Source organism: Strix uralensis, chromosome 7, assembly GCF_047716275.1.
Source record: "Strix uralensis isolate ZFMK-TIS-50842 chromosome 7, bStrUra1, whole genome shotgun sequence".
Lineage (NCBI taxonomy): Eukaryota > Metazoa > Chordata > Aves > Strigiformes > Strigidae > Strix > Strix uralensis.
Genome location: NC_133978.1, coordinates 37805887 through 37824605, shown reverse-complemented (window position 1 = coordinate 37824605; position 18719 = coordinate 37805887). Strand labels below are relative to the sequence as shown.

Sequence of the window (18719 nt, the reverse complement as noted above, 5' to 3'; positions counted from 1 at the left end):
CTTTTGTGCTTTTTTAAATTACACATTTACAGAACAAATTTGATTATGTTCACCCTCTACCTTATAAATGGCCTACATTTTCTCAGAGAAACATGTAATTGTGAAGAACCATGCCCCCCCAAAATAACAAATGCTGTACAGGAGGAATTCCTTACATTCATTTTCCCTTATGACTTGTTATGGAAATATTTTTACTGCAAAGAAACGTTTTTCTTGGACTACTTTCCAGAGTATCACATGGTGCTACACAGGTGTTTTATCTGCATATCAGCAGTGGCAAAAGAAGTCAGTTTTTCTTTCTCAAGTCACCTAAATCAGTCTTCTCAGACAAGACACTCAACCAGGAACTCAAATGAGATGCTCTGAAATGTCCAGCACTGAAGACAGTAGCTTATTTGGATGCTGGGATGGAAGAATTAACCTTTCTTTAGACCTTAGATATATTTGGACTTGAGGATTTTAAAGTCAGGCTCCTTTATAAGTTCAGTTCATGGTAACACCGGGTGCTATCTTGATACAGTACATTCTTCAAACAAGATCTGCGTGGCGGAATAGTCAAGTAAGAGTTGCCCTCTACACATATTGAAAAAAACCCAAACAGATGGCTGGTGAAAATATCCTTCCACCTGCAAGTCTTGGGTTGCCTCTCACATTATCTGGTACGGGATGGGTTCCTGCAGTTTACGCTTCAAAAGAAATCCTCCCACCGTGAGAACAGCAGCTACCAGCACGATGGTGGTCACAGCCAGAGGAGTGTGGGAGCTGGCAGCAGATGCTGAGCTCTGAGACTCCCCTTTCGCCTGGATGTCAGACTCCAGCTCTGTACATAAATGAGAAAGAGAGAGGCTTACATATGTTTTCCTGAGCTAGATAATCTCAAAGGTAATTAAGCAAAGAGAACTTGAATTAAAATCTCAGTCTGATCAGAAACCAGATTTTTTTATCTCACATTGTTTCACAAATGATTCTGTGGCCATGCCAAACAAGTAAAGATTATGACAAGAAATTAAAGAGCAAGTAAGAGTTTGTAATGCTTACACTCTAAGATGCTGTTTTCTGATAGGGGAAACAGCAGCTACAGGACACTGGGTAACAACATTTCCAAGGGGACCTACAGATTGGTTGCTAATATATAAGAGACATGCCAATCAGGCACAGACAGCTTTGAAAAATTAATATAAATCCTGCAGGGAGATGAGTTATATCTCATCATTCTTCCCACAGAACTGAATCAATTGCCATTTGGCATGTGCAGAACAAATAATGGATCTAAACTATGATAGAAAGGACATAGCTTGTAAACCTTATAAAACAATTTTATAAAAAATAATTTTAAAAAATCCACATAAGAATTATAGCAGTTATTAAACTAACAAAAGTATATTTCAGAGCTGGATTTCATGTCTGAACTGACATGCAAACATACAGTAGTATACCGAGTCTTATGTTATTTAAAACTTACCAGTGTTCCTGTTTTTAGCATAAGCTTCCCAAAGCTGGACAGGCCCAATAACAACATTCACGTTTTGCTGGGAAGAGCCTGCATTCCTCTTGAACCTACTCACACAGCCTTGATAGCAGCGGGAAGAGTAGTCATTGTACCTGCACACCACCAGCTCACACTGCAGGTAAACTGACGGGTATCGATTAAGAAACGAAAAAGCATTAAATGCAAACCGAGCAACACTGCTGTCTGATGAATAGTAAGAAGAGTAGGTAGGATCCTTAACACACCTGGAAAGACATAAAATTAACAGATTAGCTATCGTGAATAGAAACACTATTACACTATCTCTGTGCAATGTTTCCAGTTTAAATATAAAACCAGAAGGTAAAACTATAAAAGAACTCAAAAGGATTTTTTTAAAAGTGTGTTTTTAGCAGGAAGAGAAATAGAGACAAAAATAAGCAAGAGTGGCAGTGTTTTCTACCACAATAATGTATACAGCACAGAAATTTCATAGCTCAATAAATTACATGTAAACACGAATAGCTGAAAAATAACTAGTGGTTCTGCTGGCTTCTGTGTTTCAGGTGAGGACCTGTTTTGTACACACCAAAGTGTTCATATTCAAGGCCAGGTTGGACGGGTCTTGGAGCAACCTGGGCTAGTGGAAGGTGTCCCTGCCCATGGCAGGGAGTTGGAACTCCAGCTTAGCAGTAGATTACTACACTGCTAAGGTTACTGATGTGAACACCCTCCCAGGAGGCAGAGAAATTCAGATGCCACAGAGCACAGAAGGGAAATAAACTAGTATGTCTTTCATTCCTGGAACAAAATGGGACACTGAGAGTTGCACTTTTATGCTCCTAGCTCCTTGTCGTTTTTGTATTCTTTACAAGAGTCCACAACTTTTCCATTTCAAACCAAAATGCACATTTTGTATCAAATTAAGCAAAATGTTTTAGGTTGCTAGAATAGCAACAAAGGGCTAAGGATTTTCTCTTCTTTTTGAACAGACTGTTTTGTACTCTAGTTGTGATGATGCAAAACTCTAATTCTGATGCACTGAAAGGTAGAGCCATTGACATCCCTATATTTCATGCATTTATTTCAGAAAGAAATGCAGACCTTAGATTCTACACTGCCTTCTTGAATAAAATCTCAGTGCTTGACTGCAACTTCTGAATGGCATTTCTCTGTCATATTATCTTTTATTCAGGCTTTACCAGAAGGTTTTTCATAGAAATATATTTGTATTGAGAATTGCAACCAACATATGCTGGCCCTAAATCACCTCTTTCATAAATTAAGCTTTCAGAACTATGCATACAGATACTTTTAAAGTAATTCTTTAGAAAGTTCTTACCCACTTCTGATCAATTCATAGGTCAGTGTTCTAAAATTGGTAGGATCAGGTGATGCCACGCATGTGTCCACAAACACCACCAGATTTGGGTCAGAGCTGTGAAGAGAAGCCTGAAGGAACAAATTTTGATTCAGGTCCACGTAGTATGGAAAGTCATACACTGGCCACAGGAAAGATGAGGAATTGTAGAATGTCAAGTTCATGTCGTATCTGCCATACTGGGTTTCGCTGACATCAGTGATGTCATCAGCAATGTACATTACTTGCACCCAGGTGTCCTGAAGCATTTTGCAGTTGATATGTAGATGAAGGTCCTTTTGCCTCTTGATGATGTAACCAGAAGCAGGCACTTTTATCACGTTGGAGTAGGTGATCGTTTCATTGTTGCTCTATTTGACACATGAGATGAGTACAAAATTATCACATGTAGACATGTTATGTCAGGTCCTAGTATTAGTCAGAAAGAACATGTCATACTCAAAAACCCCAAGCATCCTGGATGGGATTATTTGCTTAACTCTCTCCTATACTTTGTTCTCTTGAACATCACTCTGAAAGAGTTACAGGGATTACCTAAACCCTGGGAAGGATAAGTAAGAATGTTTAACAGACTTTAGCCTCCAGAAATACATGTCTCTTTTCTGTGTTTTGAATACCTGTGGGCTACAACACCCTTTGCGATTCATGACAATTTTCTAAATGTCTGTTAAATTCCCATGCCCAGATCTGGAGGGCTCTTCAAAATATGTTGACACCAACCTGTCTACGTGTACCACAGCCATTGTATGGAACGTCGAATATAACCTCGGTTGAGGTAATTGTTGGTCTACAAGAGTCAGACAAGCTGATTTTCCACACCGAGTAGCCCTGTGACTGGAGATAGCTTCTGTCTAAAACTGCACGCATGTGGGTTGGCAAGCACACAAGGGCTACGGAAGAAAATATGAATTATTAGTGATTTCAGGTGCTTGATAACACTTGCATGTTACGACTTCAACAAATGCAATAGCTGCTACCATTTAGGCAAGAGAATTCATAAGCCAAACCAGTTATTTTTGCACCTTAGACTTAGATATGAATAAGAAATAATCTCTGACAAAATTCAGCTGACCTTTGGTTATTCTCCCAACAAAAATATATATCTTACAATAGGCTTTTTCTGAGACCTTGAACCTGTATCACTCCTCACACAAAAATGCTAAGTGGGAGTTTTGCCTGAATAAGAATCCAAAAGCTATTGTGAAAGGTGTAGAGCTAAGCGTGCACACTGGCTTGCAGAAACATTAATTGGGTGGGAGGGGATCCTGAAACCAATCTCCATGATGGTTCACTGAGTCCATAACATGAAAAGCAATGATCCCAGGGAGAGTTTGGTCTTTGATAAAGAGAGATATCTGATGACAGAGACCTACTGGCAACACACAGCCTCTTGAAAGGCAGTTACAAAAACAAAAGAGCCAAATGTGATGGACACTGTTTGTGCCTGGGGAGGCTGTGAGTGCATATTAGATAAACTTTCCCACTGGGACTGCAGGACAGTACTGGAACAGTCACTCAGAGAAGTGGCTTTGAAGATTTCATCCTTTGAATGTTTCTAGAGACTCAGCAAGACAAATTCATAATGGTCCTGACCTGGTGTTTGCTATACCTCTGCTTTGTATAGTTAGGCTAGGAAGCCTCCAAAGGTCCTTTCTAACCAATGATTCAGTGAAAACCTGTCCACAAAGGTAGAAAAAGTATATGTGAATAATGATATGATAAGAAAAAATATGAATTTAGACTGCCCATTGTAGAAAACATCTATAGGCAATTAATTTAATACTTGAAGATTTTTTTTTAATTTAAAAAAATATTATTGTCTGAAAGTGATTGGTCAATAACCAGTTATGAAATTCAAGTAGGAATGTCATCTATGTGGGATTTCTTCAACAACATTAACAAACACTTATTTAGCAAATAAAATCAGGATAGAATCACAGAATGGTTTGGGCTGGAAGGGACCTTAAAGACCATCCAGTCCCACCCCGCTGCCATGGGCAGGGACACCTTCCACTAGCCCAGGTTGCCCAAAGCCCCGTCCAACCTGGCCTTGAACCCTTCCAGGGAGGGGGCAGCCACAGCTTCTCTGGGCAACCTGTGCCAGTGTCTCACCACCCTCACAGGGAAGAATTTCTGCCTTAGATCTAATCTACATTTAACCTTTTTCAGTTTAAAACCATTACCCCTCATCTTATTCCTGCACCCCTGATCAAGAGTCCCTCCCCCCTTTCCTGTAGCCCCTTTAAGTACTGGGAGGCTGCTCTAAGGTCTCCCTGGAACCTTCTCTTCTCCAGCTGAACACCCCCAACTCTCTCAGCCTGTCCTCACAGGGGAGCTGCTCCAGTGCCCTGAGCATCTTTGTGGCCTCCTCTGGACCCACTTCAGCAGGTCTGTGTCCTTCTGATGTTGGAGGCCCTAGAGCTGGACACAGCACTACAGGGAAGGGTCTATTCCTGCAGAGTGGAGGGGAGAATCCCCCTCCCTCGACCTGATGGCCACATTTCTCTTGATGCAGCCCAGAAAGCCAACTGTATCCTTCGGCTGCATTGCTGGGTCATGCTGAATTTCTCATCAACCAACACCCCCAAGTCCTTCTCCTTGGGGCTGCTCTCAATCCACTCCTCACCCAGCCTGGATTTGTGCTTGGGATTGCCCCGACCCATGGGCAGGACCTTGCCCTTGGCCTTGTTGAACTCCATGATGTTTGCAGGTCCCACCTCTCCAGCCTGTCCAGGTCCTTCTGGATGGCACATCCCTTCCCTCCAGTGTGTCACCGCACCACCTAGCTTGGCGTAGTCAATGAACTTGCTGAGGGTGCCTCGATCCCACTGTCCATGTCACCAGCAAGCGCCGATCCCAACACCCACCCCTGAGGAATGTCACTTGTCACTGCTCTCCACTTGGACTTCAAGCTGTTGAGTTGTCTCTTTGAGTGCAACCATCCAGCCAATTCCTTACCCACCGTATGCTCCATCCCTCAAATCCATGTCTCTCCAATTTAGAGACAAGGATGTCACATGGGACAGTGTCAAATGCTTTACACAAGTCCAGGTAGATGATGTCAGTTGCTCTTTCCTTATCCACCAATGCTGTAACCCCACAGCAGATGGTCACCAAATTTGTCAGGCACAATTTGCCCTTAGTGAAGCCATGTTGGCTGGTATAAAAGCTTCTGAGCAAAGAAAACATTGCAAACAGGATGGAAACTTACTGGTGTTCTGGTCTGCTGGGAAGGACTGATACTCAGCATGAAATCCTCTATTGGAGTATCTGGAGTCACTGTGAAATCTGACAGTCATAAAGTTTGAGGATGATGTGTATGTGAGATGAGAATTAGAACAAATTCTTCCAAGCAGAGGAGAAGTCTTGGGTGGCCCATCATAGATCTCAATATAGTCATTGTTGCACCCACCTTGCAACCTGAGGGAGAAACATGAATATATTGTAAAATGCTTTTGGTAAACTTTGTTTTTAAGTTCTGAATAACAATAAAATAAGATACTGCACACACACAATTCCCATGTAATATTTATATTTCACTTATAAGCATGGGAAATGTGCTTGAAAACTGTGGTTGTAGCTGAGATTTGAGACCCATTTATTGCCCAGGCAGGACGTGGTTTACTTACTGAATACTTCCAAATGTGAGCATAATGCGGAAATTATTCGTTACTTGTATTTGCCACAAACAATCTGCATTATCTGGATAATTTAAAGGATAAGAAGGACTCTGAAGTGTTCCAGAGGAATTAAAAAGTAAGCCACCACAAATATATTTTATAGCTGGAAAAAAAAAAGAATATAAGATATAGATGTAATTCATTTAATTCAAAGGAAAATACATTTTATATTTCCAAGCCATTGCAATAAGAGGTTAAATCTCAAGAGAACCTGAACTGTTCTGTTCTTCTCACTCAGGCTACAACTGTGATGATCTCTTCAGAGGATCCTGACTCTCCCTTAAAATTTTGCATTTCATAGGCTTAAGGCATAGGTATTTCTGAGAGAAAGCAAGAGATGCTGGCCCAAATAACTTAAAGCTAGACAAGAAAGAAAAGAAGACTTCCGACACAACAACACGGTCCAAAGTCCAACACCAGCAATAGAACTCAATGACATAAAGGACCAGTATGTAGGATTTAAAAAATTAGTACCAATAATAAATTAAAAAAAAATATTAAAATATGTAAATGAAAAAATTATAAACTAGATATTACTAACTAATACACACTAAAAGAAAGTCATTGAACAGATGAAAAAAGCAGACACACCTGGAGTGCTAGATGCTGCAGTTGGAACAGTGGTCGTGCTTGTGGCATCTGTAGGGGAGGAAGAGAAAGGAGCGAGTGAGGCCTGTGTGGATGAAGGAGCATGGCCAGGTTTTCTCACACCACTGTGGATGTTGCTGCCACCCTGACACAGAGGTGATGGAGAGCCTGGGCGTCTCGGCAGGGTGGTCCCCCATGATGGCAGCAATGCAAACCACAGTCTATCAACACGTCTCCAACGGCTACCAAGCTGCGGCCAACAGGGTCCAATTTTTAGCATGTCTCCAAGCATTTAGGAAGACAAAACAACGGTACCTGAACATACAACACCAGCATCTTCCTGGTGGCCACAGTTGTGGACACCCCATCCTCGGTGGCGGCACTGGAAGAGGGAGGACTCACTCCCTGTGCACTGCACATCGTCCAGGTAGATACTGCCAGTGCCTTGCCCAAAGCGGGCACTTGTTGGTGCAGAAACAGCAGAGCCGCATCCCAGCTGCCTGCACACGACCTCGGCATCCTTCAGGTCCCAGCTGTCATCACAGACGGTGCCCTGGCCCCCATAGTGGTAAATCTCTACGCGCCCCTCGCAACGGTTCATGCCGTTCACCAGGCGCAGGTAGGCACCTGGGAAAGAAGGAGACAGGGAAACAGTGGGAAAACCCTGCAGCACGCAGACATCTTCTCTCACTGGTGCATTGGACACGCTCTGCGAGGTTCAGAGCAACAGGCCTGCCACCTTCAGCTTAATTAAACTGGGCGTTTCACTGGCCCTGCTCTTGCAGCAAGACCAACAAATCCACCCAGGGAGCCACTAACTGGCATTGCCAGAAATAGACTTCAGAAAAACCATGAAAAATTGCAACCCACCTGGAGGAGCGGATGTTGTGAAGGTGTCTGGGGTCGTGGTTGTGGCATCTGTAGAGGAGGAAGAGAAAGGAACAAGTGAGGCCTGTGTGCATAAAGGAGCATGGCCAGATTTTTTAAAATGCAACTTCAGATTTTGGTGCCACCCTGAAACACAATGGATAGCCTGGGCATCTCAGCAGGGTGGTCCCCCATGATGGCAGCAATGCAAACCACAGTCTATCAACACGTCTCCAATGCCTACCAAGCTGCGGCCAACAGGGTCCAATTTTTGGCATGTCTCCAAGCATTTAGGAAGACAAAACAACGGTACCTGAACATACAACACCAGCATCTTCCTGGTGGCCACAGTTGTGGACACCCCATCCTCGGTGGCGGCACTGGAAGAGGGAGGACTCACTCCCTGTGCACTGCACATCGTCCAGGTAGATACTGCCAGTGCCTTGCCCAAAGCGGGCACTTGTTGGTGCAGAAACAGCAGAGCCGCATCCCAGCTGCCTGCACACGACCTCGGCATCCTTCAGGTCCCAGCTGTCATCACAGACGGTGCCCTGGCCCCCATAGTGGTAAATCTCTACGCGCCCCTCGCAACGGTTCATGCCGTTCACCAGGCGCAGGTAGGCACCTGGGAAAGAAGGAGACAGGGAAACAGTGGGAAAACCCTGCAGCACGCAGGCATCTTCTCTCGCTGGTGCTTTGGACACGCTCTGTGAGTTTCAGAGCAACAGGCCTGCCACCCTCAGCTTAATTAAACTGGGCGTTTCACTGGCCCTGCTCTCCAGGAAGAAGACTGAACCCCACCCAGGTAGTCACAGACAGGCACCAGAAAAAGGAATGACTGAAAGAATCATGAAAAATTGCGACCCACCTGGAGGAGCGGACGTTGTGACGGTGTCTGGGGTCGTGCTTGTGGCATCTGTAGGGGAGGAAGAGAAAGGAGCGAGTGAGGCCTGTGTGGATGAAGGAGCATGGCCAGGTTTTCTCACACCACTGTGGATGTTGCTGCCACCCTGACACAGAGGTGATGGAGAGCCTGGGCGTCTCGGCAGGGTGGTCCCCCATGATGGCAGCAATGCAAACCACAGTCTATCAACACGTCTCCAATGGCTACCAAGCTGCGGCCAACAGGGTCCAATTTTTAGCATGTCTCCAAGCATTTAGGAAGACAAAACAACGGTACCTGAACATACAACACCAGCATCTTCCTGGTGGCCACAGTTGTGGACACCCCATCCTCGGTGGCGGCACTGGAAGAGGGAGGACTCACTCCCTGTGCACTGCACATCGTCCAGGTAGATACTGCCAGTGCCTTGCCCAAAGCGGGCACTTGTTGGTGCAGAAACAGCAGAGCCGCATCCCAGCTGCCTGCACACGACCTCGGCATCCTTCAGGTCCCAGCTGTCATCACAGACGGTGCCCTGGCCCCCATAGTGGTAAATCTCTACGCGCCCCTCGCAACGGTTCATGCCGTTCACCAGGCGCAGGTAGGCACCTGGGAAAGAAGGAGACAGGGAAACAGTGGGAAAACCCTGCAGCACGCAGACATCTTCTCTCACTGGTGCATTGGACACGCTCTGCGAGGTTCAGAGCAACAGGCCTGCCACCTTCAGCTTAATTAAACTGGGCGTTTCACTGGCCCTGCTCTTGCAGCAAGACCAACAAATCCACCCAGGGAGCCACTAACTGGCATTGCCAGAAATAGACTTCAGAAAAACCATGAAAAATTGCAACCCACCTGGAGGAGCGGATGTTGTGAAGGTGTCTGGGGTCGTGGTTGTGGCATCTGTAGAGGAGGAAGAGAAAGGAACAAGTGAGGCCTGTGTGCATAAAGGAGCATGGCCAGATTTTTTAAAATGCAACTTCAGATTTTGGTGCCACCCTGAAACACAATGGATAGCCTGGGCGTCTCAGCAGGGTGGTCCCCCATGATGGCAGCAATGCAAACCACAGTCTATCAACACGTCTCCAATGCCTACCAAGCTGCGGCCAACAGGGTCCAATTTTTGGCATGTCTCCAAGCATTTAGGAAGACAAAACAACGGTACCTGAACATACAACACCAGCATCTTCCTGGTGGCCACAGTTGTGGACACCCCATCCTCGGTGGCGGCACTGGAAGAGGGAGGACTCACTCCCTGTGCACTGCACATCGTCCAGGTAGATACTGCCAGTGCCTTGCCCAAAGCGGGCACTTGTTGGTGCAGAAACAGCAGAGCCGCATCCCAGCTGCCTGCACACGACCTCGGCATCCTTCAGGTCCCAGCTGTCATCACAGACGGTGCCCTGGCCCCCATAGTGGTAAATCTCTACGCGCCCCTCGCAACGGTTCATGCCGTTCACCAGGCGCAGGTAGGCACCTGGGAAAGAAGGAGACAGGGAAACAGTGGGAAAACCCTGCAGCACGCAGGCATCTTCTCTCGCTGGTGCTTTGGACACGCTCTGTGAGTTTCAGAGCAACAGGCCTGCCACCCTCAGCTTAATTAAACTGGGCGTTTCACTGGCCCTGCTCTCCAGGAAGAAGACTGAACCCCACCCAGGTAGTCACAGACAGGCACCAGAAAAAGGAATGACTGAAAGAATCATGAAAAATTGCGACCCACCTGGAGGAGCGGACGTTGTGACGGTGTCTGGGGTCGTGCTTGTGGCATCTGTAGGGGAGGAAGAGAAAGGAGCGAGTGAGGCCTGTGTGGATGAAGGAGCATGGCCAGGTTTTCTCACACCACTGTGGATGTTGCTGCCACCCTGACACAGAGGTGATGGAGAGCCTGGGCGTCTCGGCAGGGTGGTCCCCCATGATGGCAGCAATGCAAACCACAGTCTATCAACACGTCTCCAACGGCTACCAAGCTGCGGCCAACAGGGTCCAATTTTTAGCATGTCTCCAAGCATTTAGGAAGACAAAACAACGGTACCTGAACATACAACACCAGCATCTTCCTGGTGGCCACAGTTGTGGACACCCCATCCTCGGTGGCGGCACTGGAAGAGGGAGGACTCACTCCCTGTGCACTGCACATCGTCCAGGTAGATACTGCCAGTGCCTTGCCCAAAGCGGGCACTTGTTGGTGCAGAAACAGCAGAGCCGCATCCCAGCTGCCTGCACACGACCTCGGCATCCTTCAGGTCCCAGCTGTCATCACAGACGGTGCCCTGGCCCCCATAGTGGTAAATCTCTACGCGCCCCTCGCAACGGTTCATGCCGTTCACCAGGCGCAGGTAGGCACCTGGGAAAGAAGGAGACAGGGAAACAGTGGGAAAACCCTGCAGCACGCAGACATCTTCTCTCACTGGTGCATTGGACACGCTCTGCGAGGTTCAGAGCAACAGGCCTGCCACCTTCAGCTTAATTAAACTGGGCGTTTCACTGGCCCTGCTCTTGCAGCAAGACCAACAAATCCACCCAGGGAGCCACTAACTGGCATTGCCAGAAATAGACTTCAGAAAAACCATGAAAAATTGCAACCCACCTGGAGGAGCGGATGTTGTGAAGGTGTCTGGGGTCGTGGTTGTGGCATCTGTAGAGGAGGAAGAGAAAGGAACAAGTGAGGCCTGTGTGCATAAAGGAGCATGGCCAGATTTTTTAAAATGCAACTTCAGATTTTGGTGCCACCCTGAAACACAATGGATAGCCTGGGCGTCTCAGCAGGGTGGTCCCCCATGATGGCAGCAATGCAAACCACAGTCTATCAACACGTCTCCAATGCCTACCAAGCTGCGGCCAACAGGGTCCAATTTTTGGCATGTCTCCAAGCATTTAGGAAGACAAAACAACGGTACCTGAACATACAACACCAGCATCTTCCTGGTGGCCACAGTCGTGGACACCCCATCCTCGGTGGCGGCACTGGAAGAGGGAGGACTCACTCCCTGTGCACTGCACATCGTCCAGGTAGATACTGCCAGTGCCTTGCCCAAAGCGGGCACTTGTTGGTGCAGAAACAGCAGAGCCGCATCCCAGCTGCCTGCACACGACCTCGGCATCCTTCAGGTCCCAGCTGTCATCACAGACGGTGCCCTGGCCCCCATAGTGGTAAATCTCTACGCGCCCCTCGCAACGGTTCATGCCGTTCACCAGGCGCAGGTAGGCACCTGGGAAAGAAGGAGACAGGGAAACAGTGGGAAAACCCTGCAGCACGCAGGCATCTTCTCTCGCTGGTGCTTTGGACACGCTCTGTGAGTTTCAGAGCAACAGGCCTGCCACCCTCAGCTTAATTAAACTGGGCGTTTCACTGGCCCTGCTCTCCAGGAAGAAGACTGAACCCCACCCAGGTAGTCACAGACAGGCACCAGAAAAAGGAATGACTGAAAGAATCATGAAAAATTGCGACCCACCTGGAGGAGCGGACGTTGTGACGGTGTCTGGGGTCGTGCTTGTGGCATCTGTAGGGGAGGAAGAGAAAGGAGCGAGTGAGGCCTGTGTGGATGAAGGAGCATGGCCAGGTTTTCTCACACCACTGTGGATGTTGCTGCCACCCTGACACAGAGGTGATGGAGAGCCTGGGCGTCTCGGCAGGGTGGTCCCCCATGATGGCAGCAATGCAAACCACAGTCTATCAACACGTCTCCAATGGCTACCAAGCTGCGGCCAACAGGGTCCAATTTTTAGCATGTCTCCAAGCATTTAGGAAGACAAAACAACGGTACCTGAACATACAACACCAGCATCTTCCTGGTGGCCACAGTTGTGGACACCCCATCCTCGGTGGCGGCACTGGAAGAGGGAGGACTCACTCCCTGTGCACTGCACATCGTCCAGGTAGATACTGCCAGTGCCTTGCCCAAAGCGGGCACTTGTTGGTGCAGAAACAGCAGAGCCGCATCCCAGCTGCCTGCACACGACCTCGGCATCCTTCAGGTCCCAGCTGTCATCACAGACGGTGCCCTGGCCCCCATAGTGGTAAATCTCTACGCGCCCCTCGCAACGGTTCATGCCGTTCACCAGGCGCAGGTAGGCACCTGGGAAAGAAGGAGACAGGGAAACAGTGGGAAAACCCTGCAGCACGCAGGCATCTTCTCTCGCTGGTGCTTTGGACACGCTCTGTGAGTTTCAGAGCAACAGGCCTGCCACCCTCAGCTTAATTAAACTGGGCGTTTCACTGGCCCTGCTCTTGCAGCAAGACCAACAAATCCACCCAGGGAGCCACTAACTGGCATTGCCAGAAATAGACTTCAGAAAAACCATGAAAAATTGCAACCCACCTGGAGGAGCGGATGTTGTGAAGGTGTCTGGGGTCGTGGTTGTGGCATCTGTAGAGGAGGAAGAGAAAGGAACAAGTGAGGCCTGTGTGCATAAAGGAGCATGGCCAGATTTTTTAAAATGCAACTTCAGATTTTGGTGCCACCCTGAAACACAATGGATAGCCTGGGCGTCTCAGCAGGGTGGTCCCCCATGATGGCAGCAATGCAAACCACAGTCTATCAACACGTCTCCAATGCCTACCAAGCTGCGGCCAACAGGGTCCAATTTTTGGCATGTCTCCAAGCATTTAGGAAGACAAAACAACGGTACCTGAACATACAACACCAGCATCTTCCTGGTGGCCACAGTTGTGGACACCCCATCCTCGGTGGCGGCACTGGAAGAGGGAGGACTCACTCCCTGTGCACTGCACATCGTCCAGGTAGATACTGCCAGTGCCTTGCCCAAAGCGGGCACTTGTTGGTGCAGAAACAGCAGAGCCGCATCCCAGCTGCCTGCACACGACCTCGGCATCCTTCAGGTCCCAGCTGTCATCACAGACGGTGCCCTGGCCCCCATAGTGGTAAATCTCTACGCGCCCCTCGCAACGGTTCATGCCGTTCACCAGGCGCAGGTAGGCACCTGGGAAAGAAGGAGACAGGGAAACAGTGGGAAAACCCTGCAGCACGCAGGCATCTTCTCTCGCTGGTGCTTTGGACACGCTCTGTGAGTTTCAGAGCAACAGGCCTGCCACCCTCAGCTTAATTAAACTGGGCGTTTCACTGGCCCTGCTCTCCAGGAAGAAGACTGAACCCCACCCAGGTAGTCACAGACAGGCACCAGAAAAAGGAATGACTGAAAGAATCATGAAAAATTGCGACCCACCTGGAGGAGCGGACGTTGTGACGGTGTCTGGGGTCGTGCTTGTGGCATCTGTAGGGGAGGAAGAGAAAGGAGCGAGTGAGGCCTGTGTGGATGAAGGAGCATGGCCAGGTTTTCTCACACCACTGTGGATGTTGCTGCCACCCTGACACAGAGGTGATGGAGAGCCTGGGCGTCTCGGCAGGGTGGTCCCCCATGATGGCAGCAATGCAAACCACAGTCTATCAACACGTCTCCAACGGCTACCAAGCTGCGGCCAACAGGGTCCAATTTTTAGCATGTCTCCAAGCATTTAGGAAGACAAAACAACGGTACCTGAACATACAACACCAGCATCTTCCTGGTGGCCACAGTTGTGGACACCCCATCCTCGGTGGCGGCACTGGAAGAGGGAGGACTCACTCCCTGTGCACTGCACATCGTCCAGGTAGATACTGCCAGTGCCTTGCCCAAAGCGGGCACTTGTTGGTGCAGAAACAGCAGAGCCGCATCCCAGCTGCCTGCACACGACCTCGGCATCCTTCAGGTCCCAGCTGTCATCACAGACGGTGCCCTGGCCCCCATAGTGGTAAATCTCTACGCGCCCCTCGCAACGGTTCATGCCGTTCACCAGGCGCAGGTAGGCACCTGGGAAAGAAGGAGACAGGGAAACAGTGGGAAAACCCTGCAGCACGCAGACATCTTCTCTCACTGGTGCATTGGACACGCTCTGCGAGCTTCAGAGCAACAGGCCTGCCACCTTCAGCTTAATTAAACTGGGCGTTTCACTGGCCCTGCTCTTGCAGCAAGACCAACAAATCCACCCAGGGAGCCACTAACTGGCATTGCCAGAAATAGACTTCAGAAAAACCATGAAAAATTGCAACCCACCTGGAGGAGCGGATGTTGTGAAGGTGTCTGGGGTCGTGGTTGTGGCATCTGTAGAGGAGGAAGAGAAAGGAACAAGTGAGGCCTGTGTGCATAAAGGAGCATGGCCAGATTTTTTAAAATGCAACTTCAGATTTTGGTGCCACCCTGAAACACAATGGATAGCCTGGGCGTCTCAGCAGGGTGGTCCCCCATGATGGCAGCAATGCAAACCACAGTCTATCAACACGTCTCCAATGCCTACCAAGCTGCGGCCAACAGGGTCCAATTTTTGGCATGTCTCCAAGCATTTAGGAAGACAAAACAACGGTACCTGAACATACAACACCAGCATCTTCCTGGTGGCCACAGTCGTGGACACCCCATCCTCGGTGGCGGCACTGGAAGAGGGAGGACTCACTCCCTGTGCACTGCACATCGTCCAGGTAGATACTGCCAGTGCCTTGCCCAAAGCGGGCACTTGTTGGTGCAGAAACAGCAGAGCCGCATCCCAGCTGCCTGCACACAACCTCGGCATCCTTCAGGTCCCAGCTGTCATCACAGACGGTGCCCTGGCCCCCATAGTGGTAAATCTCTACGCGCCCCTCGCAACGGTTCATGCCGTTCACCAGGCGCAGGTAGGCACCTGGGAAAGAAGGAGACAGGGAAACAGTGGGAAAACCCTGCAGCACGCAGGCATCTTCTCTCGCTGGTGCTTTGGACACGCTCTGTGAGTTTCAGAGCAACAGGCCTGCCACCTTCAGCTTAATTAAACTGGGCGTTTCACTGGCCCTGCTCTCCAGGAAGAAGACTGAACCCCACCCAGGTAGTCACAGACAGGCACCAGAAAAAGGAATGACTGAAAGAATCATGAAAAATTGCGACCCACCTGGAGGAGCGGACGTTGTGACGGTGTCTGGGGTCGTGCTTGTGGCATCTGTAGGGGAGGAAGAGAAAGGAGCGAGTGAGGCCTGTGTGGATGAAGGAGCATGGCCAGGTTTTCTCACACCACTGTGGATGTTGCTGCCACCCTGACACAGAGGTGATGGAGAGCCTGGGCGTCTCGGCAGGGTGGTCCCCCATGATGGCAGCAATGCAAACCACAGTCTATCAACACGTCTCCAACGGCTACCAAGCTGCGGCCAACAGGGTCCAATTTTTAGCATGTCTCCAAGTATTTAGGAAGACAAAACAACGGTACCTGAACATACAACACCAGCATCTTCCTGGTGGCCACAGTTGTGGACACCCCATCCTCGGTGGCGGCACTGGAAGAGGGAGGACTCACTCCCTGTGCACTGCACATCGTCCAGGTAGATACTGCCAGTGCCTTGCCCAAAGCGGGCACTTGTTGGTGCAGAAACAGCAGAGCCGCATCCCAGCTGCCTGCACACGACCTCGGCATCCTTCAGGTCCCAGCTGTCATCACAGACGGTGCCCTGGCCCCCATAGTGGTAAATCTCTACGCGCCCCTCGCAACGGTTCATGCCGTTCACCAGGCGCAGGTAGGCACCTGGGAAAGAAGGAGACAGGGAAACAGTGGGAAAACCCTGCAGCATGCAGACATCTTCTCTCACTGGTGCATTGGACACGCTCTGCGAGGTTCAGAGCAACAGGCCTGCCACCTTCAGCTTAATTAAACTGGGCGTTTCACTGGCCCTGCTCTTGCAGCAAGACCAACAAATCCACCCAGGGAGCCACTAACTGGCATTGCCAGAAATAGACTTCAGAAAAACCATGAAAAATTGCAACCCACCTGGAGGAGCGGATGTTGTGAAGGTGTCTGGGGTCGTGGTTGTGGCATCTGTAGAGGAGGAAGAGAAAGGAACAAGTGAGGCCTGTGTGCATAAAGGAGCATGGCCAGATTTTTTAAAATGCAACTTCAGATTTTGGTGCCACCCTGAAACACAATGGATAGCCTGGGTGTCTCAGCAGGGTGGTCCCCCATGATGGCAGCAATGCAAACCACAGTCTATCAACACGTCTCCAATGCCTACCAAGCTGCGGCCAACAGGGTCCAATTTTTGGCATGTCTCCAAGCATTTAGGAAGACAAAACAACGGTACCTGAACATACAACACCAGCATCTTCCTGGTGGCCACAGTTGTGGACACCCCATCCTCGGTGGCGGCACTGGAAGAGGGAGGACTCACTCCCTGTGCACTGCACATCGTCCAGGTAGATACTGCCAGTGCCTTGCCCAAAGCGGGCACTTGTTGGTGCAGAAACAGCAGAGCCGCATCCCAGCTGCCTGCACACAACCTCGGCATCCTTCAGGTCCCAGCTGTCATCACAGACGGTGCCCTGGCCCCCATAGTGGTAAATCTCTACGCGCCCCTCGCAACGGTTCATGCCGTTCACCAGGCGCAGGTAGGCACCTGGGAAAGAAGGAGACAGGGAAACAGTGGGAAAACCCTGCAGCACGCAGGCATCTTCTCTCGCTGGTGCTTTGGACACGCTCTGTGAGTTTCAGAGCAACAGGCCTGCCACCCTCAGCTTAATTAAACTGGGCGTTTCACTGGCCCTGCTCTCCAGGAAGAAGACTGAACCCCACCCAGGTAGTCACAGACAGGCACCAGAAAAAGGAATGACTGAAAGAATCATGAAAAATTGCGACCCACCTGGAGGAGCGGACGTTGTGACGGTGTCTGGGGTCGTGCTTGTGGCATCTGTAGGGGAGGAAGAGAAAGGAGCGAGTGAGGCCTGTGTGGATGAAGGAGCATGGCCAGGTTTTCTCACACCACTGTGGATGTTGCTGCCACCCTGACACAGAGGTGATGGAGAGCCTGGGCGTCTCGGCAGGGTGGTCCCCCATGATGGCAGCAATGCAAACCACAGTCTATCAACACGTCTCCAATGGCTACCAAGCTGCGGCCAACAGGGTCCAATTTTTAGCATGTCTCCAAGCATTTAGGAAGACAAAACAACGGTACCTGAACATACAACACCAGCATCTTCCTGGTGGCCACAGTTGTGGACACCCCATCCTCGGTGGCGGCACTGGAAGAGGGAGGACTCACTCCCTGTGCACTGCACATCGTCCAGGTAGATACTGCCAGTGCCTTGCCCAAAGCGGGCACTTGTTGGTGCAGAAACAGCAGAGCCGCATCCCAGCTGCCTGCACACGACCTCGGCATCCTTCAGGTCCCAGCTGTCATCACAGACGGTGCCCTGGCCCCCATAGTGGTAAATCTCTACGCGCCCCTCGCAACGGTTCATGCCGTTCACCAGGCGCAGGTAGGCACCTGGGAAAGAAGGAGACAGGGAAACAGTGGGAAAACCCTGCAGCACGCAGGCATCTTCTCTCGCTGGTGCTTTGGACACGCTCTGTGAGTTTCAGAGCAACAGGCCTGCCACCCTCAGCTTAATTAAACTGGGCGTTTCACTGGCCCTGCTCTTGCAGCAAGACCAACAAATCCACCCAGGGAGCCACTAACTGGCATTGCCAGAAATAGACTTCAGAAAAACCATGAAAAATTGCAACCCACCTGGAGGAGCGGATGTTGTGAAGGTGTCTGGGGTCGTGGTTGTGGCATCTGTAGGGGAGGAAGAGAAAGAAGCGAGTGAGGCCTGTGTGGATGAAGGAGCATGGCCAGGTTTTCTCACAGCACTGCAGATGTTGCTGCCACCCTGACACAGAGGTGATGGAGAGCCTGGGTGTCTCATCTGGGTGAGCCTTCTTGGTGGGAGCAATGCAAACCACTACCTTAGAACTTGTGTTGAAAATATTTTTTCTTCAGGCATACAGGTGCCCATTTCTTGATTGCCCAGAGACATTAAAGAGAATCACTGGAGGCAACTCTTTTACAAATTAAATACAAAACAGTG

General features: G+C 49.6%; 1 protein-coding gene across 1 annotated transcript; it reads right to left on the bottom strand.

The window, feature by feature from the left end:
• Window positions 1–647: 647 nt before the first annotated feature.
• On the bottom strand, window positions 648–18172 carry LOC141946143 (scavenger receptor cysteine-rich domain-containing protein DMBT1-like). Its single transcript, XM_074875475.1, has 27 exons — window positions 17825–18172; window positions 17513–17560; window positions 16958–17269; window positions 16648–16695; window positions 16093–16404; window positions 15781–15828; window positions 15221–15537; window positions 14361–14754; window positions 14045–14096; window positions 13486–13885; window positions 12629–13022; window positions 11757–12142; window positions 10897–11290; window positions 10585–10632; window positions 10030–10341; window positions 9720–9767; window positions 9165–9476; window positions 8853–8900; window positions 8293–8609; window positions 7433–7826; window positions 7121–7168; window positions 6479–6632; window positions 6061–6269; window positions 3570–3739; window positions 2811–3199; window positions 1463–1734; window positions 648–820 (listed from the first exon to the last, which is right to left on the bottom strand). The coding sequence occupies exons 1-27, from the start codon at window positions 18108–18110 to the stop codon at window positions 648–650; spliced, it is 6285 nt and encodes a 2094-aa protein (XP_074731576.1). The 5' UTR covers window positions 18111–18172.
• Window positions 18173–18719: the final 547 nt, after the last annotated feature.